The sequence below is a fragment of the Chlorocebus sabaeus genome, chromosome 14 (assembly GCF_047675955.1).
Source record: "Chlorocebus sabaeus isolate Y175 chromosome 14, mChlSab1.0.hap1, whole genome shotgun sequence".
NCBI lineage: Eukaryota > Metazoa > Chordata > Mammalia > Primates > Cercopithecidae > Chlorocebus > Chlorocebus sabaeus.
In genome coordinates this window covers 30,646,489-30,671,628 of record NC_132917.1, presented here as the reverse complement: position 1 = coordinate 30,671,628, position 25,140 = coordinate 30,646,489, and the positions used below count along the sequence as shown (strand labels likewise).

Below are 25,140 nucleotides of genomic sequence, written 5' to 3'. Positions count from 1 at the left end.
GGAGGCGGAGCTTGCAGTGAGCTGAGATCCGGCCACTGCACTCCAGCCTGGGTGACAGAGCGAGACTCCGTCTCAAAAAAAAAAAAAAAAAAAAAAAAAAAAAAAAAAAAAAAAGAAAGTTCACTCTGGAGACCACGAGCAAGATGGCCTGGGAGAGGCTGGAACAAGTTGAGGCTATAAACCAGACAGAATAGGTTAAATCAGGGTAGAGCTATAAGAAGTGAAAGTGATTTGAGTGACATTTTCCAGTCAAACCAGCCAGTCTTTACTGATTTGCTGTGGGGTTTCAGGGAGTAGGAGGGTTGCCGAGGTTAACTCCTGGGCTTCTGTCTGGATGGCTTTGCGGGTGGTGGAGGTATTCATTAAGATGGTGAAGGCAGCATTACATTCCTGCTGGCTCACAGATAAGCAATATGACTGGACAAGCCCTTTGGTGCTCTGATTTTTCATTCCTCAAATGCAATGGTGTTTATTAAAACTCAGATTAATTACATATATTTCACCACTAGAAGTCACAATGATTTTTTTTCTCTTTCCATCTTGCAGTGTATTAAACCGCACCCCTATGCATCTGATCCGGGAAATCATATTAGTGGATGACTTCAGCAATGACCGTAAGTCTTGTCGCTCACTTGCTCTTTAAACACCAATGTCTGTTCCCTGGTAACAGCCACTCTGTAACAGGCAGAGGTGAGTCCACTGGTTTTCTGGGAATGCGGAAAAGCCCAGGTTTGAAATAGGTATGGAAGTCTTTGAGTGTCCGTGGCTAGGCTCAGAAGGAGAGAAGCTTTATATCCAAAAAAGCAGTTTCTTGGGTTCTCTGCAATAATCTGCAGTCTGAGCTAAGGCCCTCTTCCTATCACTCCCTGGGAGGTCTGGGTGGGCCCTGTCTTTGCGACTACCCCCCTCCCCCTGCTGCCGTGGGACATCCTGTCACCTGGCCATGACACAGTGAGGGCTGCCTTCCAACCTTTCGGCACACTTGCTCATCACCATTGCCTACCTTGTGTCCTCCAGTTATCCTGTCAAAGAACCTGGGTCCCATTCAAATTCACAGCAAATCCACTCTCCCCAAGAAAAACATGGGTGTCTTTCCAGACACTGTGCATCAAATTTGAAAGGTACAATCATAGTCGAAGCATTGTCAGAATTAATGTACTGGTAGTGCCAACACCTCCCGTGAAAGCCATCCTCCCAGGAGCCTGGGTACAGTTCTGTGCAGTCAGTCATAACCAAGCAGAACATCCTCTTCCTGGTGATGAACTGAGGGAAATGGAGTGACCACTGTGGACAGCTCCGAGTCCGAGCAGAGTGGAGCCCACCCACACCAGCTGTGAGGCTGGGAGATGGGCATGGGGAGCCACCCCCACACTGGGGTCTGCTGTATGAAGGCTGAAAACCCACACCCATTGGTGCAGCCTCGGAACCTCTGGAGGTGATGCGGAAGTGGGCTGTACACGAGGCCCAGAGCAATGAGATCAAGATTCTGAGTTCTGGAACGTGAGGATCTGCTCTCCCTTCCCTAATGAGGAAGAGCTTGGAGGTGGGCAGACACTGGCCCTGCCGAGGGGTAGCCTGGCACTGAGGCAAGAGAAGAGAGTGCTGCTGGATTCACTTGCAAGCAGAATACAGCATGGACTCTGGAGCCAGACTGCCTAGGTTCAAATCCTAGACCTGTAAATCACTCACTAGCTATGTGCCTTAGGCAAATAATCAACCTTGTGCACGTCAGTTTCCTTGTTATAAAACAGAGATAATCATAGTATATATGGTTTATGTAAGGAAAAAAAATATGTTAACATGTTTGAAGTGTTTAGAACAGTACCTAGCCCAGAAGCCTGTGTAGTTCAGAGCCAAGCAGGGAGGCCAAGGTCAATAAACTAATAAAGCAAAACCAAGATATGGAGTTCAGAGCCAGGGAGCTGGTGAACCAAAGGAGTGAGGAGCAGCAGGCAGGCCAAGGAGTGACAGGGACAGATGCCTCAGATGGGGTTTCCTGTATGGTGGAGAGGTGAACCAGTCTGTGTAATGGGAGGCATGCTGAGTGGGACCCTTCCAAAAGCAGGTCTGTGAGCTGAAAGGAAAGTCGAAACTCATCTATTCTTGGCCTTCCAGCAGTTTTTACCAGACCTACTAAAATGACCAGGACTCTAATCTTTTGCTTTGAATGGCCTATAAGAAAAGAAAAATGGGGACAGGCGCAGTGGCTCGTGCCTGTAATTCCAGCACTTTGGGAGGCCAAGGTGGGAGGATCATCTGAGGTCAGGAGTTCAGGACCAACCTGGGTAACATGGTGAAACCTTGTCTTTACTAAAAATACATAAATTAGCCAGGCGTGGTGGTGGTGCATGCCTGTGGTCCCAGCTATTCGGGAGGCTGAGGCAGGAGAATCGCTTGAACCCAGGTGGTGGAAGTTGCCGTGAGCCAAGATCGTGCCACTGAACTCCAACCTGGGTGACAGAGCGAAACTCCATCTGAAAAGAAAAAAGAGAAATGAGATTGTTTGTATTAATAACAAGGATAAATGCTTGAGGGGATGGATACCCCATTCTCCATGATGTGATTATTACACATTGCATGCCTGGGTCAAAATATTTCCTGTGCCCCTTAAGTGTATATACGTACCATGTGCCCATAAGAATTAAAGATTTAAAAATTAAATTAAAAATTGTTTAAAGAGAAAAATCACTAAAAAGAAAAGAGAAATGTCCCCAGGTGACTAGGCCAGGATTTTCCACCTGGAACATTTTCAAGCAAGTATACAGGTGCCACTGTGTACTGACCTGTTCCAAAGTGGCCCAGTTGAGGCCTCTTTGCCCTAGACTGGCCACCTTGTAGGACAGCAGTGACTTGTCAGCCCCTCACAGCCTGGAAACACCCTGGAGTCAGAACTGCGCTCTGCAGTTAGGGGACAGTGGGCAGGGCTGCCTCACCTACCCTTCAGGTTCACCTGCAATGCACACAGTTGTAACATGTAGGTCCATCCCCAGGCGCTCAATTGGCTTAACCTTTTGTCTTTGCAGCTGATGACTGTAAACAGCTCATCAAGTTGCCCAAGGTGAAATGCTTGCGCAATAATGAACGGCAAGGTAGGTCTGAGCTGCTGTGCTGGAGCCTCCAGGGTCAGTGTGTGGGGGTGGAAGGTGTGATGGTGTGTGTGTGTTGGGATGTGAGTGGGGAATGCTGGGTGGCTTCTCCCTAGTCTCGCTGGACAATGGAGTGACAGTGGCACCCACTTCGTCATTTGTTCCTGACTGCAGGTCTGGTCCGGTCCCGGATTCGGGGCGCTGACATTGCCCAGGGCACCACTCTGACTTTCCTCGACAGCCACTGTGAGGTGAACAGGGACTGGCTCCAGCCTCTGTTGCACAGGGTCAAAGAGGTGAGTGAGGCTGAGGAGCAGGGCTGGGCCTTATGCCCCAGCTTTCTCCAGGCTCTCTCTCAAGCTCATTACTTCACATATGCACCCCCAGTTCTTCTGGGAGGTGGGCAGAACAGATCGCAGTCCTGATTTTATGGATGAAGGAACTGAGGTAGAGCAGCCTGTGTGAGGTCACACAGCATCAGTGGTGGAGCAAGGACCGGGATGTGTTGTGACTGGGACTGTCACCCAGAGCAGGCTTGCACTTGGGACAGCTGGGACATAACGTATGCAGTTTCTTGGGCAGGAATGAACTGCCCAGAACTGGTTCTACCGGAGAGCAGAAGGTTCCAGAGTGGGAACCCTTATGGGCGTCTTTTATAGAAAGGAGGCAGCAAACCTAACCAGGGTTCATCCCCTAATTCCTGGGGCCTCTGTCTTATTTCTACCCTCACCCAAAGGCTACACCAAGCAGGCAGGCTAGATGCTAAGAGACCTGACTTCCTTGCCCCTGTTTGCCCTTAAATTACTCTACAATTCTGGATGCTTCATTCCTCCAGTGTCTCAGTTACTCCCCAAAAAGTGAAAGGAAATTTAATTTTTCTTATTATTTTATATTCCCTGAAGTCTATCCACTTCCCTACTGACTACAGAATGTGTGGCAATTGCAGATGGCAGTATCAATTCAATGACTAGCATTTGTACTGTACGTTCCTCTTCCTGAGTTATTGACTCCTATAGCCATTCTGTGAAGTAGGAGGTCAGGTATTTTGAATATACCCACTTCACTGAAGAGGAAACAGGGCAATTACATCACTAGGTCTGATGTTTTCTGGTTGGTACCACCAGCACCAGATCCCTGGCGTTGCCTCAACAGCATCTTCCCTGTGCTGTGGTTATTTCCTGCTCACTCTTCATGGTAGCTCCTAAACTCCTACCTGCATAATGACAGTGTTAAGAGGACTGAAGAATAAGCTATGTCGTCTGCTCAGAAGAAAACAAGGAAATCCTTCCCAACATTGTTCATTCCAAAGAGAGAACCTCAGTGGGTTTACAAAGTTCTGTCACATGGGCCTAGATGTTAAGGCCCATCAGTAACCATTTTCTCTGAGATTGGGATGGCTCGTCGTCCACTTAGTGTTGTTTAGAAAAATCTCCTCTCCAGAATCACTTGAACCCAGGAGGCAGACGTTGCAGTGAGCTGAGATTGCACTGAGATTGCACCATTGCACTCCAGCCTGGGCGACAAGAGTGAAACTCTGTCTCAAAAACAAAAAAGAGGAAAAAGAAAAATCTCCTTTCCTACTCTTTTTTGATGTCTCCTAGGCAAAGAGGTCTCGATTGGGAAATGTTGCCATGAACAGATACCTGTTGAAGGGCCTCTCCTGGCACTGAAGTCCCTTCCAAATGCACCCCTCCCTCTATGCTCTCTTCTACAGCCCCTTGTCCCTGGACATGCCCCGACATTCCCATTGCTCCAGCTCTGTCCAAACCCTTCCTGTCCCTGGATGCCTTTCCCCTCCTCTCCACAAACCCCCTTGCTCTGTGGGGCCTTGTCCATGGCTCCCTTCCTCTAGGCAGTCTTTTCTGACTTCGTGGCCAGCTAGGGTCATTCCTGGCAGTCATTGCTCCCTTGACCCACCATTTCCTCTTCTGGGTTAGTCCTTTGCCTCCCCTAATAGCTTACAAATCCAATGGGGGCACCAATGCCTCCTTGTGGCCACGCTGCCTGTCATAGAGTAGGTGCTCAGTGTTCGGAAATGATAATAAAAAACCAGATGCCATGGGGAGGTGTTATGGTTGGAAGAGGAGAAAATCAAGCTTGCTTCCTACCCATAAATGAATCAACAGACATTTCCTGAGCACCTATTTTGAGCAGAGTCCCAAGGGTTGGAATGGGCTGTGTAAAGGAATCCATACCCTGCTTAGTAAAGTCCGCTGGGTTCCTTATGCACTGGTGCCACACTGGTTCACAAATGACCTCCAGTAAAGGGAAGCACAGTTTAAGTGACCGCAAGTAGAAGCAACCACAAAAACTCTAGAAAGAAGGAAATTCGGCCAGTGCGGTGACTCATGACTGTAATCCCAGCACTTTGGGAGGCCGAGGCGGGCAGATCACAAGGTCAGGAGATCGAGACCATCCTGGCCAACGTGCTGAAACCCTGTCTCTACTAAAAATATAAAAAGTTAGCTGGGCGTGGTGGTGTGGCACCTATAGTCCCAGCTACTCGGGAGGCTGAGGCAGGAGAATCACTTGAACCAGGGGGGCAGAGGTTGCAGTGAGTCGAGATCGTGCCACTTCACTCCAGCCTGGGTGACAGAGCAAGACTCCATCTCAAAAAAAAGAAAAAAAAAGAAGGAATTTATTTGTGAGGAAGAAATATGGAAAACATTTGCGCACCTCCTGTTTATGGAAGTAGAGGAACTCTACCCCCCAGCAGGAACCTTTGCCTCCCCAAAAAAGTCTTTCTGCCCGTGAGTTGTTGACACTACCCTAGGGCCAGCTATGTCATCCTGCTGCCCTTCATGCCTGGAGTTAAAAGGAAACTGGAGTATAGTAAACAAAAACTAAAGGTTAAGGTTGCAGAATCAGAACTAAGTCTAGGAGTGCTTAGCTGGGAAGAAACTGCTGGGAGTTGGAGATAGTGTGTCTGTTTACAGGGGATTTTACACAAAAGAGACAAGGTATTCCTCACTTAAACTAAGGTCATATTTTTAAAGTGGATTTCAAACTCAGGGACTGCGGTATAATGAAAAACTCCTTGGCAGAGGATGGAGGAGGCTGCGACCTCTCGTTTTCCATTACAACAGTAACCCATGGTCATTGCAGACATTTTGGAAAACATGGAATCGTAGAATGAAGACAAATTAACCAAAACTCTATCATGCAAAGACTTCCACTGTTAACATTTCCATTCGGGATCTTTTTGCCTTTGCAGAAAGTGTCTTTTAAAATAGTTATTATAATACTGTATTTATATGATTTTTGTATTCTGCTTTTTTCCCTTAATGTTATACATAAGCATTTTCCGAGCAATGTTTCTAAGGCAGCTTGCTCCTTGCCAAGAAAATGGCAGATGTGTTGTAGTGTACACTTGCAGTCAAGAAGTTCACCTCTGAGAAGAAAATGAGGGGCTGAGGTCCAGGGCATGGTGCAGTGCACCCTTGGCACTTCTGTCTGTCCTCAGGCTGTTCACCCCTCAGGACCTCTGCCTCTGACCAGACCCCTTCCCCTCTCAGTTTGCTGGCCATGTACCCTGGAACTGAAGTTCTTGGGACCCCAGGTCTCCTTGGATGTTGGGGGCTGCTAGGTGAGGTCATGGTAAAGACTCAGACCTGAACCCAGGAGCTCTCTGCCCAGAGCTGTGCCCAGGCCTCTCTGGGTGCAGCCGTCATAGCAGTGGACTCAGTCCCCATGGCCACTGCCCCCAAACTGATTTCATATGAATGTGCATGTGTGTATGTGTGTGCGTGTGCATGTGCACATGTGTGCGCGTTTTGTGTGTTGTGTTGTAAAATACATATAATGAAAGTTACCATTTTAACGTTTTGAAAGTGGGCAATTCAATGATTTTAATATATTCACAGGGTTGTGTAATCTTCACCACTATTTAATTTTAAAAGTTTTCACCACCCCAAAAGGAAAAGTTTTTATTACTCCAAAAGGAAACCTCATACCCATTGGCAGTCACTCACTCCTCATTCTCCTCTTCCCCCTGCTCCTGGTCACTGCTAATCCGCTCTCTGTCTCAATGGATTTGCCAGTTGTGCACATTTCATATAAATGGAATCACACAACATGTGGCCTTTTGATCCTGGTTCCTTTCACTTAGCGTGTCTTTGGGTTTTATCCGTGTTGTATGGATATTGACATACTGTTTCAAGTACGAATGCATGTATTGGCATTCATTTTCATGGCTAATAATATTCCATAGCCTGTGTATGCCACATTTTGTTTATCCGTCCATCCATTGATGAACACCTGGGTTGTTTCCACCTTTTCACTTTTGTGAATAGCGCTGTTATAAATATTTATGTACAAGGTTTCGTTTGGGTTCCTGTTTTCAATTATTTGGGGTGCCTATGTGAATTGCTGCTGGCTCATATGGTAATTTGATGCTTAACCTGCAGGGATCCCCAGGCTGATTTTGTCCCTGCGGAATGTGTTAAGGGAGCCTTGCTTTCCTTGGGCAGTGAATGAACCTGTGAAGCCCTTTCTGTCCCAGTGGCCCCACATTCATCTCAGAAACCCTCTCTGAAAAGTGCTATCCTTTCTACATCCATGGCCAGCCTTACCTGCTGGTCAGGCAAAGCCTTCATTTCTTCCTTTCAGAATGTGAGCGATGTCTGCCTGCTGCCAACGCTCCTTCTCCTCCTAAGCTAAGCTCCTGGGGTCCTCACCCCCATCTGAGCTAAAGCTTTTGTAGCAAAGAGATTAGCGAAGAGACAAACCCAGGAGCCATGGTCCAGCTCTCACCCTCCCAGGTCTGCAGAGGCCTTGTGGACCGCAGAGGTTTTTGCTAAGACTCTGACTCTTTTAATGACCTGGAACAGTTCCTCTGGGCCAGCCCTTTGGGGACAGGGAGGGGGGGCATGCGTCAGCCTGTGTTTCCTGGTGTCTTTGGATGTGTCTTGTCTCAGAGTAGGACATGATTTGATCCTGTGAGTGGAAGTGGAAATTTTAAGCTGTAATTGGAGTTTGGGATTTTCAAAAATAGAAAGAGATAAGAAAGAGGCTGGGCTTCAGCTGTCATCCGCTGTCCTCAGCTGGTGTTTTCCACATTGAAAACCTCCCCAATTTTCCTTCTTTTCCTTTCAATTACATGATGATACTTGAAACAAGTACCAAGTTGGGGTTTTTTTTAAACATAAGCTTATTTTTTTTTCACTCTCCTTATCCACATAATTCTTTAGTAGGAAAAAAAGATTTTAAGAAACTCCAATCTCTGCAAAGCATTTGGTAAATTTATATAAATCATAGCTTACACATTCTTCAAAGCCTTCTCACATGCCTTTCTCTCTTGTTTCCTCACAAAAGCCCAGTTAGAGAGGCAGGATAGTTTTGCAAATAATAGTTTGTCTTTCTTTTATAGATGAAGAAAAAGAGTCCCCAGAGCTGGCTGATTTACTTAAGGTCACACATATTCTAGATGGCAGAATCAGAATGGGAACCCAGGGGTCCTGTCAACCCAGGTGTCCTTGTCTTTGCCCCACAATGTCACCTCCTTGAGGACTCCTCCCTGTGTTCCCCGGCCCTCCCTTCAGGCCAGTTTAGAGGCCCCCACGCTGTGTGTCTATACCCACATCAGAACCATCTACTCACATGTCCTCACCTTCCCTAGACTGTGAGGTCTTACCCATCCTCGTACCTGCCACGATTCCTAAACCACAGTAGGTCCTCGGGAGTGCTGGTTGATCACAAGAGTGGACGTCTCTAGGAGCTTTTGGATTGCCCATTCACAATATGGTTTTAATTACATGACTCAGTGGAGAAATGAGAGGCCTGATGGCAGGGGTGATAGATGGCCATGGGCTGATGCATTCAGCCTCTTGTAGTCGCTCCTGGTGAGGGTTGGATAGGAGTCGGGTGGAGAGTAGGGGCTTGAATTTGCTTGGAGGAGGGGAGAGGAGGGAGTGTGGTCCAGGATCTGCGAGGGTTCCACCAGCTGCCTGCTTGAGCCTAAGCATGGACCTTGCTTTAAAGATACATCCTGCTGGGGCATGCACACAGAGAGCTCAGTGTGCCTCGGTGCTTTAATTGAGAGTCCCTCCATCACCCAGCCTACAGGAGGAGAAGCCATCTTGTTCAGCTGTGATTGACCCACCTGCTTGCTGGCAGCGTCCTTAGAGGGAGCTAATAGATGCCCTCTTTTAGCCAGCACAGATTGAACACCTGCTGCCCACCAGGCTTTGGGCCAGGGCTGAGGCATACAAAAGCGGAGCAGGTACTGACCTCCCAGGGCACTCAGAGAGGTCGTGTCCTGGCTTTGGTGACTCATTTATAAAGCCTCTTGCAGGCCTATTCAAGGTCATAGCTTTATGTGTACTTAGCCCCAAATATCCCTCAGTACCTATCTGGCCTCCAAGACTCTCAGCCAAGCAGATGCCACAACTGAGCTATGACAAGAATAATAGAAGGACAGAAACCCTCAGAGCTTATAGGACGAGTGCACCAGAGCCTGTTGCAGCCCTGGAGGCAGAGCCCATGCATGGCTTCTGGGGAAGTCTGTGACCAAAGTAAGCAACCAGCATTTTATTTTCCGTTGCAGTTTTTAAATACTGAGGAAAGATTTTTTTTTTAAGTCAAAGCAAAACAGGATTGCAATCTGGGGGTCCCCAAGACTACCCTCAGGTTTAATAATTTGCTACAAGGACTGAGGACTCAGCAAAACTGTTAGAATCATGGTTATGGCTTAACTACAGTGAAAGGATACAGATTAAAACTAGCAATGGGTAAAGGTGCACAGGAAGAGTCCAGGCACAAGCTTCCAGTTGTCCTTTCCCAGTAGGTTGTACAGATACCACTTACTTCTCCTAGCAAGGTTGTGAGGCAACATCACAGAATATTGCCAAAGGGGAAAGCTCCCCCAAGCCTCATTATCCAGCGTTTTTATTGGGGGTCAGTAAATAGACATGGCTGACTACCTCATGGTCTCCATGCCTTTCCAGAGGTCAAGTTGACTTGGTACCAAGGTCTTCACTATAAACCACATTGTTAGCATAGATTATCTGGTGTAACCCACAGCCCTGAGTAAACAAAGACACTCTTCTAGGCAGGACATTCCAAGGGGTTACAGGTTACCTGCCAGGAGCTGGGTAAGGGCCAAACGTATCTTTGGGCATGGTTAATTCTTTACTGCATAAGAGTCACAGAAGGACCTAGTACAGCTGCAGAGGCCCCAAAGCTCAAAGCGAAGGCAAAATCAAGACTTTGGCAGACATACAGAAGATATCTCTGAATTTCTGAGGTCATTTCAGAATTCAAGGAACAATTGTGTGTGTATTTGTGTGTGCATGTCCAGGTATTTGTGTGGATGGTGGTGTGTGTGCCTGCAGTGTGTATCCATATGGATCCTGTGGACATATCCACAGACACACAATGACAGTGGCCCAAGAGCCCCAGAGGAACTGTGGCAGCTGGGCAGGTGCAGTGCTGACTGTGAATGAACCATCTGTGACATCCCAGAGGTAGAAGTAATGCATTGAAAATGAGCATTTCTTTCCATGTGGGCCAATTGGTTTTCAGAGGCACCTTGTTACTGTCAGAATGAGTCACATGTGGGAGGCTGAGGGCCAGATTAAGTCTGTGAACTTAAAATCAGGCACTCAGTGAATCTAGAGTTTAAAATAAGAAGACAACCTCATTTGGCGGAAAAATTGAACCAGGAAATTAAATGGCTTCAAGCAGAAACAGAGGTTCCTGCCTGTGCTGGCCAAAGGGTTGTTGGTGCAGAGGATTGGAAAAGCAGTCCTGCCTGGTTCCCGGCGACCTGCTGGTTTTGATGGGCTGTCTGATTCCCATTTAGCTGTCCAAAAGTTTCGGTGTTCACAGCTCGTTGACACCTCTCTGAGCAATGTGGGGAGTTTTCCTCACTGCACATCGGGTACAGGGCTACTCACCCAGAAATGAGAATTTTGAAAAATACATATACAGTGGCTTGATGGCTCCAAGAAGCTGGTGACTTAGACTTGCACATTTTGAAAATGTTTCCCACTATATGATTTTGATGCTATAGATGGGGTGGCCTGAGGGACGTAGCAAGTAATGAGGCTGGAAAGCTAGAGACAGGCCTGTTCTTGATGGTCTGGGATGCTGTGCTAAGGAGTTTGTACTTATCTTAGAGGCAGTTAAAGTTTTTAGCAGCTGAGTGGCAGAGTCAGAATTGCAAATCGGAAAGACAACTTTGGCAGCCATAGGTGGAATAAAAGGGGAAGAGCAGGAGATAGAGTGGGGTTGGGTTTAGGAGTCCACTGTAGTACTCCAGGCTTGAGCGGATGGAGGAGAAGCAGGCTGAACTCAAAGAGCAGTTTTGGAGTTAGAACCAGCAGGATTTGGTCTGGTTGATGGGCTGGGTGAAGTTTCTTCATTTAGTGCTGTGGGGAGGGGAGACAGGTGATGATTCTGTTAACAGAAATAGGGGAACTTAAGGAAGGGAGCATGTTTGGGGAGAAGACAATGAATCCAACCTTTGAAGGGTGAGTGAAATTCACATGGAGGTGGCCAATGGCATATTGTATCTGAGTCTGGAAGCTAAGAGGAAAGTCGGGGCCGGGTACAAATTTGTGACTATTCATCTGCAGGGGACAATTAAAACTAGGACTCTGGGAGATGCTATTCATCAACTTATCCATGAACCACAGGCCTAGAATGAAGCACCATGGGTGTACGGTTTTGCTTCTTGGGGCTGCAGTCTTGGGGTCACCTTCCCAGCTGTATTAGTCCATTCTCACATTGCTATAAAGAAATACCAGAGACTGGGGTAATTTATAAAAGAAATGAGGTTTAATTGGCTCATGGTTCCACAAGCTGTATAGGAAGCATGATGCTGGCATCTGTTCAGCTTTGGGGGAGACCTCAGGAAACTTACAGTTGTGGCAGAAGGGGAAGGGGAACAGGCTGGTCACATGGCCAGAGCAGGATCAACAGAGCAAATGAGTGGGGAGGTGCCACACACTTCTAAACAACCAGATCTCACAAGAAGAACATACTCTCTATCACCAGAACAGCACCAAGAGGATGGTGCTAAACCGTTCATGAGAAATCCACCCCCATGATCCAGTCACCTCCCACCAGGCCCCATGTCCAACACTGGGGACTGCAGTTTAACATGAGATTTGACTGGGGACGCAGATCCAAACCGTATTACCACCTGACTATGTCCTCTGCCTCCTAGAGCCCCACTCATGGTGAAGGCCTTCTGGACCCCCTTCTTCTCGATTTCCCCTTTCTGGGTGTGCAGTACTCCCCAGCCAGCCTCCATCATGTCCACCTTTCTTAGATGGCCACTGTGGCAGGGAGGTCCCAGTGGTCAAGGAAAACGTCTTAGCATTTTAGGCATCAGAACTGGAAAGGTCCCAGTGCCCAGTACTCCCTTTTATAGATGGAAAAATTAAGATCCAGAGATGAAAGGACTCTATGAAGGCCACAAAACTCACCTCTGGCACTACCCTCCCGAGGCCATCCCAAGCTCCCTGACTCCCAGCTGGGCTCCTCTCTATAAGCTGAGTGCGGGTCTGTTGTCTTACAGGACTACACGCGGGTGGTGTGCCCTGTGATCGATATCATTAACCTGGACACCTTCACCTACATCGAGTCTGCCTCGGAGCTCAGAGGGGGTGAGTCGGGCTGACACCTCCTCCCCAGTAAGGATTTTCTTTTCCTCCCAGTCACTGCTTTTAAGTGGGGAGAGTAAAGGAAAAGCTTAGTGGCTTGTCGAGAAAGCTCAGCCTGCAACCTGCACTGTAATTACCTTAGCTTGGCCCTTACCACCAGGACTGTGGATGGAAGGGCTAGGGAGTAGGCAAGATGCTCCCAGCACCCAGAGCTCCAGCTCTAAGACTGGACTCACCTCAGGGCCCAAGAACGTGATGGGAGCAAGGATTTCCCAGCTACACGCGGCCTGCATTGTTCTGATGCCAGCAGCGAGTACCACCCTCTCCTAGAGACATGTGATTATTCTGTTAACAGGAGTAGGGACCTTAGGGAGGGGAGCATGTTTGGGGAGACCCACCCCAGCTCTCCACACAGGGCCCACTGTTGCCCCCACTGCAAGAATGACTTTTAGGTGGCTCAGGTAGGCTAGGAGCCTCTCGCCAGCCTCCTGTTCACACCTTCCTGAGACTCAGTGCCGAGGCCCACATTCCATGACTATCCATCCTGTCATCCTTGGGCCCCACCCCTAGCTCTTTATCCTCTGCCCTTTATTTCTAACCCTACACAGCAGGGAAGGCTCAGAGAGGCAGTAGTGGGTAAAGGAAGAGCAGGAAACTGTGAACGGAGCTTTGACAGCCATGCTGCTGGTCAGCCTAAGGAAACCTGTAATCCCAGGCACCGGCCTCTTTGAGACCTGCCTCTCCAGGGCCTGGGTGCATTCATGACCTTCTGGAGAAGGTGCAGAATGAGCAAGTGCTTTTGAGAGACCAAAACAAGTGGGTTGGTGCTGTGTTGTAGGGTTTGACTGGAGCCTCCACTTCCAGTGGGAGCAGCTCTCCCCAGAGCAGAAGGCTCGGCGCCTGGACCCCACAGAGCCCATCAGGTAAGTGGGAAGGGTCTGTGCAGGGGTGGATGGACCATCGCCACTGAATCCTGTCGAGTGTAGGGAGGTGCCCAATATCAGATGTCAAAGCATCAAGCAGACAAAGGGAGCCCTTTGCCAGGCTATCTCCACTTTTGCCTTTATTTTAGGAGGTTTCTATCCTCTTGGGGACTTCTCACTAAGGGGATGGGGGCCGGCAGAGGCTGGTGCTGAGGTGTGCTGCCCACTTTCACACATGCCGTGATGTCCTTGTGCCTCCTGCTAATGTCGGAGCCCAACATTGGTTGAGTGGTCCCATTGGGCCTCTAATGAGGGGAAAGATGGTCCTTTAGGGCCAGGAGCAAAGTCCCAGGGTCTTGGATGTCAGGATTCAGCCCAGGAAGGTTGAGTCAGCCGCTGCTATAAGTGGAGGGCAATATGAAGGCCACTGTGACGTGTTCATAAGCACAGCTGCCCTGTTCTCTGCAGGAACATGGCAGTGGCTTGAACTCTGGAAGCTTTGCCGGGCTGTGGATGGCTTTGTCCTGACCCACATTCTCTTTTCCAGGCCCCACTGTGACCCACAGCATAGGGTGGCTAGGACTTTGCATGGGGCCCAGGGGCCAGCTGAGGACTTGAGATAGAATAGAGCAATTGGCCACTACACAGGGGAACCTGTGGTCTCAGCAAGTGGCCACCACACAGGGGAGCCTGTGGTCTCAGCAAGTGGCCACCACACAGGGGAGCCTGTGGTCTCAGCATCAAGAGTGATGGTCTTGGTGTCCTACCTACTGGACAGTAAACCCGTCCCAGGCCTCTTGGGAATACTTAAGCTAAAACAAACCTGCCTCAGGCGGAGCAGCAGGAGAATAAGAAGTGCATGGATAGAAACAGAGGCCACTGGATTTCTCAGTCCAGATTAGGGATGCCCAGGACTAACCAAAGGCATCTCTGTGTCTCTGGTGTTGGCACATAGCAAATATTTAATCAGTTTCGGTGCATTGGCTTAAGTCAAATTGAGGACAAAGGGACTAGCAAGAGCCAAAAATGGGAATATGAATGGTGACCTTCCAGATGGGAGTGGGGACTCTGAGAATTCTACTGTGGGGCAGGACCTTGGTCTCATCTACCTGACGGCCCCCCCTTGCTCCTCCAGGCTTCTCTATTTGGACAGATACCAAGAGGGAGATTGGAGCCAGATGGCACCGGGGATAAAGTCCTTCATTTCTAAAGGGAGAGGGACGAGGAGCTTCTTCTTATGCTGAGCATCACACAGCTCTTATCAACTCCTCACCAGGGGCAGTGCATGGTGTGGGCGCGGGAAGAGCAAAGGGTCAAGGTGATGCTGTGCAACTCCCATGGGGTTTTGCTGCCTCTGTCCCAGGGGTGTCGTTCTCAGGACAGGTTCTCTTCTTGTGGGACAGCTCTGCTCATCACTTGGTTCCCAGGATGAAGTCAGTTCTCAAGGAACAGCAGGATGTGGCAGCATCAGGAGACCTGGGCTTCTGACCAGCTGTCCATCAATTCCTTGTTTGATATGGAAGAAAACTCCCTTCACCCTCTGGATCCACTGAATGGGGGCCAGGTCTTTGAGGGCTTGCCCACCTATCCCACCACTGATTATTAGCTTGGAATCTGTTCCCCTCCTGCCTTCCTTGGTAGCCCCTTTTCAGGCATTTCTCTGGCATCTCTCCAGGGAAGGTTGGCAACTGGGGCCAAGAAAAGGAAAAAAAATATGAGGGTGTGTGAGTTTGCTAGGGCTGCTGTAACAGCATACCACACACGGGGCTCCCTTAAACACCTGAAATGCATCGTCCCACAGTTCTGGAGGAGAGCTCTGAGATCAGGTGTCCACAGGGTTGCTTCCTTCTGAGGGCTGTTCTAAGCCTCTCTCCTTGGCCAATAGATGGCCGTGTCTTCCCTGTATCTCTTCACATCCTCTTCCTTCTGTGTGTCTGTCTCTGAGTCCAAATTTCCCCTTTATATAAGGACACCAGTTATATTGGGCTCATCACCTCATTTTAACTTGATTACCTCTGTAAAGACCTTGTCTCCAATTACAGTCACATTCTAAGAGACTGGGAGTTAGGACTCCAGCATATCTTTTTAAGAAGGAATTCAACCCATAACAGAGGCATAAAGAGGAAAGAAAAGGAGAGAGAGTCCAGTTTCAGGAAGCAGATGTGCTGCTACCAAGTGCTGCCTCAGCCCTTCTCCTCTGCATGGTCGGTAGCCCACTGTCCCTTCTCCCAGTAACAGAGCTCCCAAGAGAGCCCTGCTGTGCAGATCCTGTGGAAGAGGCTGGGGGAAGCTCCCTGGGTCATCGGAATAGCTGGGGTCCAGAGTGAGCCCTGTGTCCCCATGGGAGGTATGCTAATGAGTGAATTTGCCGGGCTGCAAGGTCAGGAGATTGATAATCACAGGGAAAAACCCTGGAGCTTGTTCTCATTTTAGGTAACTGGAAAATGTACTGGCCCTTCTCGAGAGGAACAGAAATGGGAAGGAAATGAGAGTTTTCTTCCCCCAGTGGGGTCTTCTTTCCCCAAATGGGAAATGGGTATTTCAGACTCAAGGGGCTGAAGAGTTTGAGAGTGATCCCCTCGCTAGAACTGATCCCCTCTCTTTTTCTCCCAAATGCACAGGACTCCTATCATAGCTGGAGGGCTCTTCGTGATCGACAAAGCTTGGTTTGATTACCTGGGGAAATATGATATGGACATGGACATCTGGGGTGGGGAGAACTTTGGTGAGTCCCTGCCTCTGCATCCTGACCTATGCTGTTCTATACACCCTGGGGGCTGGGGCGGGGACCTCTGTGGTTTTGGATCCAGCACCAAACTGTCAGAGAGTCACACGTGCTTGGGATGAGGTCTTGGGAGATGGTGAGTTACTCTTTTGGGGTAAAGCCAGTAGGGTGCCAAAGGAATAGTTGTTGGAAGGCGTTGATAACAAGGGAATCTCTCCATGGGGCTGCATGGATGTTGAGGACCGGGAAACATGCTCTGACAGACTGTTAGGGGAAAGCTGAGATGCAACAGCCAGGAAGACCAAGGAAGAACACCATGTGTGAGGGGTCAAGTACCGGCTTGAGCTAGGAGTGATACACTTGAAAATTTGGAGTTGGAAGGAGCTTGAGGAGAAAGAATGAGGAACAGGAACAACAGTGATATCCATTAACATCCATTAAAGTCTGTTGGCTTCTTTGATTGCAGCACTCAGTTTTGGATAATAAGGAGGGTCTGGGGATATTTCGCCCTTATCTTATAGTGGGAGAGGAAGGGGTGAGAAAGGGGGCTGGGTTACAGGAGCCAAAACTGTACAAACAGATGATTGAGTCCGGTCATGGTGGTATAGAGCTGAGGCTTGCAGCCACAGGAGAAACAGCACAGTCAGAAAGACCCATTCCATCTAGCTAGTGATACTTAATACCTCATTTCCCTTGGTATTAAAGGTGTTACTTCAGGATACTACCTCTACTTCTTGGGGTTGTTAAAAGCCATTGAAGTAAGTGTGTAAAATCTTGACACCATGCAGGCATAATACATGTCAGTTCCCTCCAGCAGGTGAGACCTAGGAGATCACTAGGATAGAAGCTGCAGGAGGGCAGGGGTTGGGGTCCATTTTGTTCCTGGCTGTCTCCAGTGTTTAGCATAGTGGCTGCCAGGTAGGAGGCCCTCTGTAACTATTTGTTGAATGAACACATCATGGTAGAGTAAAAGGAAGCATCCCAAAGTGTCGGGACCTTCCCCTGTCTGGGCACTGCGGCACATGTCTGGCACAGGCTCTCTGAGCAGGGGTGCAGGCCAAGAGAATGATCCATGGGGCACATCCCAACAGTTAGCAGTAATCCATGCATTGTCTGCTGCCATTGTTTTCTCCTGTTTCTGCCTCCAGGGTGTTTTATGGCTTTCCCCCTCAGTCACTGAGAGTTATTTCCTGGAAATTTATGGCTTCTGGCCTGACCCACAGCATCTGTTCTCCCAAACTGGGCAGTGTAGCAAAATGCATCAGAAAAGTCAGTCTCCTGCCATACAGGGTCCAGACTGGATGCCCAGCAAACAAAACAGAAAAACAGCCCAACACCCGCACAAAATCGAATCCCTTCCCTGGGACCCAGCCCACGAAGGCCTTCTGGAATGTGATGGGGTGCCGTTGGTGTGGGGTTCGAGGCTGGGTCTGCCTGCACCAGCCCAGGAGAACTTGGAGCTGGTGAACCTTTGGTGTTCTCAGTGGGGCAGGGATTTCTGTCTTATGGGGCGGAGCCCACTTTTATGTCTTGACGACCTCGGTATTTCTTATAGTTAGTGATTTGTTCCAGCCTTTCTCTCAGCCATCAGATGAATCTTCTCTACAGCATTTCTTATAGACAGCAGCCATCCAATCTCTGCTGAAATGCTTCTTATTATGATGCATTCACCACTTCACAGTTTGGCATATTCTGTTGTAGATAAATGTTTTGTTGAACTATTAGAGAATTCTTCTAAGTCAAAGCCCAGCTACCCCATCTTCTGTCTGTCGGGGCTTGTTCTGCCCTCTTGAACTGCACAAAGTGAGTATGATTCTTCTTCCACATGAAAGTTCTATTTGGATTCAGGCAGCATGAATTTCAAGGATGGCACAGTCTGGTCCATTTTGGTATCGGTAGCAATACCTTTCCTTGTAGCAATGTTAACACACATCTGCTCAAATCAAGTAGCAATCTCATCTAGCTGGCTTCCGACTCTTTTGGCATCAACAAGGGCTGATTGGAATAGAGAAGTTGGAAAGGGTGCGGGGAGGTGTGGGGGAGACATTTACAATCCATCACAAAATTTTTAAACCACAAAAAAAGCACTGCCAACAGCTATCACAGGAAACACTTCGTTTTTCCCCACCCCAACGTTCCATTATGTTATAGCCAGCTAACAGCACTTTGAAAGCCATTTCTGGATTTTGTTTTTGGCATTTTATATGCCAGAAAATGCAGTGCTTTTCCAGTGGTGGCTGTATCACGTGGACAGTGTTACATCTGCAGGTGGGGTTAACAAGGCACCTGAGTACGTGAAGGAGGAATTTGAAAGAGGGTCTCCGTGAAGATCAGGGATTTGGATGGGGTGTGCGAGTGATACTCCAGCTGCGAAGGGGAGGTGGCACTCACTAAGGGGTGAAGAAAGGAGTCCCGGCTCCAGAGGGTGGCAGGATGGGCCTCCTACCCACCAAGTCACCAAGTCCTACAGATCAGCTGCCCTCAGCATCACTCACATCCATCGCTTTCTCTCCATCTGCCCCAATACTCTCCCCAGTGGTCCTTCATCTCTATTGTACTATGGAATCTGAGCTCTCACACCCCAGCCAAAGTGCTTGTTTTGAAATGTAAACCTCCCCGCTCCTTCCTGCCTGGCATTCTCAGTGGCTCCCTCTTGTGCTAAGGGGACACCCACACTCCTCAGCTGGATCCCTCCCTCCCATGGCCTCGCCTGCCTCTCCAGCCTCATCAGCCTGCTCCTGCCTCAGCCTTAGGCCCAGAGGTACCAACAGAACCTCCCACCCTTCCCAGAGTGAGCCCAACCCGCTATTAGGCCTAGCTTCCCTTTTCTACCAAACTCACTCTGCTGCGGAAGCTGACCTTCTGCAGGACTCAGCCCTGGGGCCACCTCCTCTAGAACCAGGAAGCTTTCCCTGCCCTACCTCTGGCCCACCCTCTCCCTCACTGTGCACCCTTCAGCACCGGGTTCTCTTCTCCGTCACTGCACAGAGCCCTTGTATGTGTTTGTCTCTTTCTTCGTCTGTGCCTGCCGCCCAGTCTTCTACCAAACCTGGGGCTCCTTACAGGCAAGATCATCCACCTAACTTCTCATTCTTGAGCCAGCAATGGTAGAAACTGCTCACTAAATGTGGGTTCAAAAAGCCAGAGACTGAATGGGAAAGGGCTTCAAGATGGGAAGGGCAATATATATGAGGCTCCATTTAAAACAAGTTTCACTGGATTAAATGGAACCCTACAGAGACATGTTTAAGGATTCCCTTTAAACACAATAGCAGCTGGTAGAGACCTCTTTCCTTTCTAAGTAATAGAATTTCTGTGTGTTCTAGACATGTTTGCGTATGTCGTGTTGTCTTTATTTCACAGCACAAAGATGCATGAGATGATTGGGACAGGTTCTGGCCAGAGTGACTGTGACCTACTCAATAGCATGTTGCCCATACCCTACCCCATCTTGGTTTTCATGAGTTAGAAGCAGCCACTGATGGATTGGCTGCCGTGGCCATGTGAAAGCCGTGTCTCACACACTCACATGCCCTGACCTCAGTGCCACCATTTCCAAAGTATTTCTAAGGTGAGCTGGATAGTTTTGATCATTACATGTGCATTTCAGCCTATGAGCAGATGTTAGGGAAATGTGGCTTTTAGATTTTTTTTTTTCAGAAGTTGATTTGCATTAAAATTGGATGCTTAAACTGCAATTTACATAACACAGTGTACATGTAATGTATCTACTTTGAGCTGCATCCTACTTTTAGCTTTTGGTCTTTAGAGATAAAAGGAATCTGTTAGAGAGAGTACGTGCGTGTGTGTGTGTGTGTGTGTGTGTGTGTGTGTATGTGTACAAGGAATCTGTTGCCCTAGTGTAAAGTCTGTGTGTGTGTGTGTAGGGTTGTGTGTAGGGGTGTGTGTGTGTAGGTATGTAAGCGGTACATATTTCCAAAAGGAGCCCTTGGCACATATATGAAGGGCAAATATGGGATTCCTGAATTTAGAATGGGGGATTTCCAAAGCACAGCAGGCACAAAAGACTGCTGAGAAAAGAGGGTGAGTTGGGGCCCAGAGAGGAACTACCACCACCTGCTGTCCCAGAATGTAGTCAGGGACCCCAGGCTATGTCAGGCTCGGCTCTCCTGAGTGTGTGAGTATGTGTGTGGTGGGGGGTGGGTGGGTGGGTGAGTGTTATGGGAAGAATGTGGGCTGTAGAACCAGGTAGGCCTCAGTTTAAATCCTATAAACATCATTAAGCATTCGTAGGCCTAAGTTTAAATCCTGTAACCATTGCTAGGCATCCTTGGGAAAGTTACTTCACCTCACTGAGCCTGTTTCTAAGTCTTTAAAGTGGAGATTGATCCCTGTAATGGGGACAACAGCCGCCTCCAAAGATATCCACACCCTAATCCCTGAAACCTGTCAGGATGTTACCTTACATAGTAAAGGGATTTCCCAGATGTGTTTGGGGTCATTAATCAGTGACCTGAAGGTAGGAGATTATCCTGGCGTTTCTGAGTGGACCCAATTTAAACACTTGAGCCCTTCAAAGCAGAGAACTTTCTCAGGCTGGAGGCAGAAGAGAAGTAGCAAATGAAACTAGAGAAATGTGATGCCCAAGAGGGACCAACCAAGCTGCTGGAGGGGGCAACATGGAAGTAGCCGAGAGAGGCCCCAAGGGTGACAGCCACGTGGAAAAGGGAACCTCAGTCCTGCAACCCCAAGGAAAACTGAGTTCTGCAAACAACCTGAATGAGCTTGAAAGTGTATTCACCTTCAGAGCCTTCAGAAAGAAGCCATCCTGTTGACACCTTGATTTCAGCCTGAGACCCTAAGCAGAGGGCTCCGCCAAACCCACCCACTAAGTTTGTGGGGATTTGTTATTGCAGCAATGGAAAATGGTAGTAGGCCCCACGTCACAGGGCTGTTGCAAAGATTAACTAGTTAATGAAAGTGCCTGTGCTCCACCAGGGTGAGCTGCCTTCTCTTTCAGAGAGCAAGGTTTGTTAAACGAGGATTATGTGTGACCTGCTGGAGTAGTTTATTCCTTGACTTTCAGCCTCACCCTTTCCATGATTGGTGGCTCAAGATTAGGGGCATGGTCTCATTTGAGAAGAGCACCCAAGTGTGATAGAAAGTCAGCTTTTCCCCCAGATGGAGAGTAAAGCTAATACAGCCAGCACTCTGTTCCTTGCCTGGGCTACTGGCTAAAGCCCCATGCCCAAGGGAGACCCCTTGAAGCTGTCCTTTCCTGCTGCTTCTCAACTTCCCTAAGTGTAATTTAGTCCCATCAGACACTGGTTGCTCTGTTTGAATAGAGAATATGGAAAGATAAAGGTGTCACCTGGCATTTGCAATCATATGGCCATTGCAGATCGTGGCATGTCTGTGGTCAATACTTGTCTAGAGTAAGAGGTGTGGATGGAGACTTGATTGTCCCAGCCATGGGTGAAATGTAATTTTGCTCAAAGATTCAAGGCGATGTTTTGTGGGCCAATAAGATTATCTCTACTCAAGTCCATTCGTTCATTAAAGAGTAATAACAGAGCTTGCTTTCGAGCCCAGCAGATGCTGGGAACTTAAAAATTACTGAAAGGCAAGGTTCCCCATTGTACATAAATATGTGTGGACTTATGAATGACAATAGCCAGGTGAGTGTCTGTTTCTCAGACAGAGGTTTAAACTTGGCCAAAAGTAGAATGGACAATGCTATTGTATATACAATACACACACATATATATTATATGAGGCTCCATGTAAAATGTGGTACCCACGTGTAATAATTCCCTTTGCCTTTGTTTAGAAACCAGGCTATAAAAACGAAATTAGAACCTTGACCAGTATGGCCAAGCAGTGGCATGTGAATAGTCGTGGTTTGCTTCCTGGAGAGAAAGCTGCCCCTTCTCCCCTGAATTCCTGTCCACCATTCATGGGCTTGCCAGGTAGAAGTTGGTTCTGGTGAAGGGCTAGGACCCTGGGAGGAGTGGTAAGAACTACTGATCAGCTGATGGAGAGACAGAAGGAAAGAGGGGGGAATGAAGGGCGGGGGGGCAATTTACTCTCAAATATTTACCTGACGCTTAAAGAAAGTAAGATTATAACAGTGCCCCCGATGAGGATGGAATAATTACACATCTCCATGCCTGGAATTCAAAGTGGATTTGGGTCTCCGTGAGGCGGCATTCATCACCAGGGAGATTATGTGGGCGCTGACTCAGCAAGAACCCCCTGCAAACTCCCTACACAAATTTTTTTTTTGTTCCCTTCTCCTTCACTTCAGAAATGATGACTCTGCAGGTGCTGCAGCCTCGAAGATCAGAGGCCCTAAGCTGTACCTGGAAGGTCCGCCGCCTCACACATGAATCTACAGCATTTCTGATAGCACTTGTGCAAGCCCCTTCACAAGACCTCACGACTGCAAGACTGTCCCAAAGGTCTCAGCAGATATCTGTGAACCACCAGGTCTGGCCTGCAGTCCTGAGAGCATACACATCATTTCCTTGAAGTCAGTGATGTAGATAAGGGTAGAGCACCTGTATAGCCTAGGTTTTAAATATCCCGCATTGTCATCCCTATAAATCATCACACTAATCTGAAAACTCCAAGCCGCATCCCTCAGACTGCCTCTTGACTCTGGCAGCAGCACAGCGATCCATGTCAAGACACGTGCCTCCAATAATTCCAGGCATAACAATCTGAACTCCAGAGTAGAGACACTCTTAACTCATCTTGGCTGCAAGTTCCTCTGGGCGGCAGCAGCTGGCCCGAAGGAGACCTGAGACGGACATCCTTCAGGACTGGATGAGTGAGTTGACAGGGTAGGCATGTGACAGCTAACTATATATTTGTCACTCTTGTTAATTTGTGAGTGCCTTGAAGTCGGTATCTTTGCATCCACAGCTGTACTGGCTGGTGGAGGATGTTCAGTATGGAGGCAGGGTGGTGTTGGGGGAAGAGCATGGATTTTGGAGTTGGGGAGATGTGCTTTCATGCTTTTGAATGTCACCAGCTCCTCGCTCTCAGTTGTCCTATCAGAGCTGCTTCTGCATCGCAAAATAGGAACATTAATAACAATGGAGCAGGGTTGTTAGGACTAATCAGCTACTGCCTGCCTGGCCCAGAAGTAAATGAAGGGGTCATTTTCCTCCCATGGCTAATGCTTGCAGAATTGCAATACTCAATTTTTGTACTAAGGCAACAGACATAAGAAAATTAGAAGGAGGAGGAATGTCTTTAGAGGAGGCAGTGCTGCAGCGGGCTGTGGGAAGATGCCGAGGGCATAGGAGATGTCTTGGGTGTGATAATGTCCCGTGCACCTCAATAGATGCCTCAGCCAATCGTGGGAAGTTGGTGCCAGAGCCTGGGGCAGTGTTGGGGCTGGTAGGATGGAGGTGAGTCCTCAGCATAGGGCAAACTCTGGGAGCAGAGGCGACAGCAGTGTCAGGAAAATGCTTGGAGGCAGAGCGTTGAGGGGATGTAGGAGAAGAACATAGGGAGACCAGAAGGAAGGTAGAGAAGGGTCAGGGCCAGGTGCTGGCCTAGCTGGGGACCTGTGCATGCCTGTGGCAGAAGGGAGGGGTCAGTAGATTCAGAGAGAAAGAAAGAGCTGGGACAAGGGATCATAGGCAAAGAAACAGCTAGTGGGGAATGGGGGTGGGGCATGGGGTGGAGGCACAGGTTGGAAGGATTCACTTTGCAAAGGCAAAGGGACATATGTCTCATTTGAATACAAGGAAAGGAAGAGACTGTAGATGAAACCCATACATATCTTTAGAAGAAAGCTGGCACAAGATGTGTAAGTTAAATCTAGCGAGCAAGGACTCCATCTCTAGTGTTGAGGAATTGGAGGGTTTTCCATTTTGGGAACTGGAGCAGGCCCTGTTTTGAGTCTCTGGAGAGGAGTTGATTGGAGCACAGACAGGAGACTGAAATTCACACGTGCTGACACAACTCCACGCACCGACCTCCAGGTTCCTCTGTGTGCTACTGCAAGATGGGGATGTGGGTGCCAGGCAGTTGGCTGAGCTCACTCTTTGCTCAATGACTCATGTGAAAAACGATTCAAATAGTGCCCCAGCCAAATGCCAACTCCCGCTATACCATGGGACTTTATGGAGAGTCGAAATCTCAAATGTGAAGTGCAGACATTTCAGGTATCTCGTGCAGTGTGGCAGAAGATGGGAAGAAGCATCTGTAAGTCATCTAAGAAATGAAAAGGGGGCACAGGTGGGTGATGTCCATGTTTTAACGAGATTGGCTTCAGAGGGATGTCTCATAATAACTGCTGCTGATCTTTCAATCACACTTAGCGTTTACACAGTTGTTCTCAAAATTCTGTTTCATTTGATGCTGACGGCAGTCCAGTGGAGTATTTTTATGACATTTGTTTGACATAAGAGTAAATCAGGCCTCCGCGAGCTTAAGCAGGTTACCCAAGGTTGCAGCTAGCCAGTTACTGCAGACTTGGGCCTGCTGACTGTGAAGCTAAGTTCTTCCTATTCCTTTCCCCCATGTCATTGCCATGATTCAGTAGCAGTCACGAGAATTCCTCTCTTCCTCCTTGAGTCTTACATGGTCCCCACCCTTAGGGGAATCCAGGCTTCCCGGGAGTGAACAGCAGTAGGCAGAGGGGCAGGTGCAGAGAAGGTGATGGAGTAGGGCTAATGAAGGAAGTCTTACCTCAGTCCAGGGGCCTTTCCAAGGAAACGTGGGAGGAGACAGGTAGATGACAGGTAAGAGTGGCTGGGGACAGGTGAATGAGAGCAGGGTGCAGGACACGCATGTGATATGAAGGCCCCAGAATACCTGCC

General features: G+C 48.5%; 1 protein-coding gene across 2 annotated transcripts in view; it reads left to right on the top strand.

Moving 5' to 3' along the window:
• GALNT14 (polypeptide N-acetylgalactosaminyltransferase 14) overlaps positions 1 to 25,140 on the top strand; it is a 235,662-nt gene that overhangs the window by 187,119 nt on the left and 23,403 nt on the right. For both annotated transcript variants that reach the window (XM_007971039.3, XM_038006749.2), the window contains exons 4-9: positions 547 to 614; positions 3,024 to 3,089; positions 3,261 to 3,382; positions 12,610 to 12,697; positions 13,533 to 13,617; positions 16,239 to 16,342. In XM_007971039.3, coding sequence (XP_007969230.1) covers positions 547 to 614; positions 3,024 to 3,089; positions 3,261 to 3,382; positions 12,610 to 12,697; positions 13,533 to 13,617; positions 16,239 to 16,342 — 533 coding nt within the window. The remainder of the gene's footprint in view (positions 1 to 546; positions 615 to 3,023; positions 3,090 to 3,260; positions 3,383 to 12,609; positions 12,698 to 13,532; positions 13,618 to 16,238; positions 16,343 to 25,140) is intronic.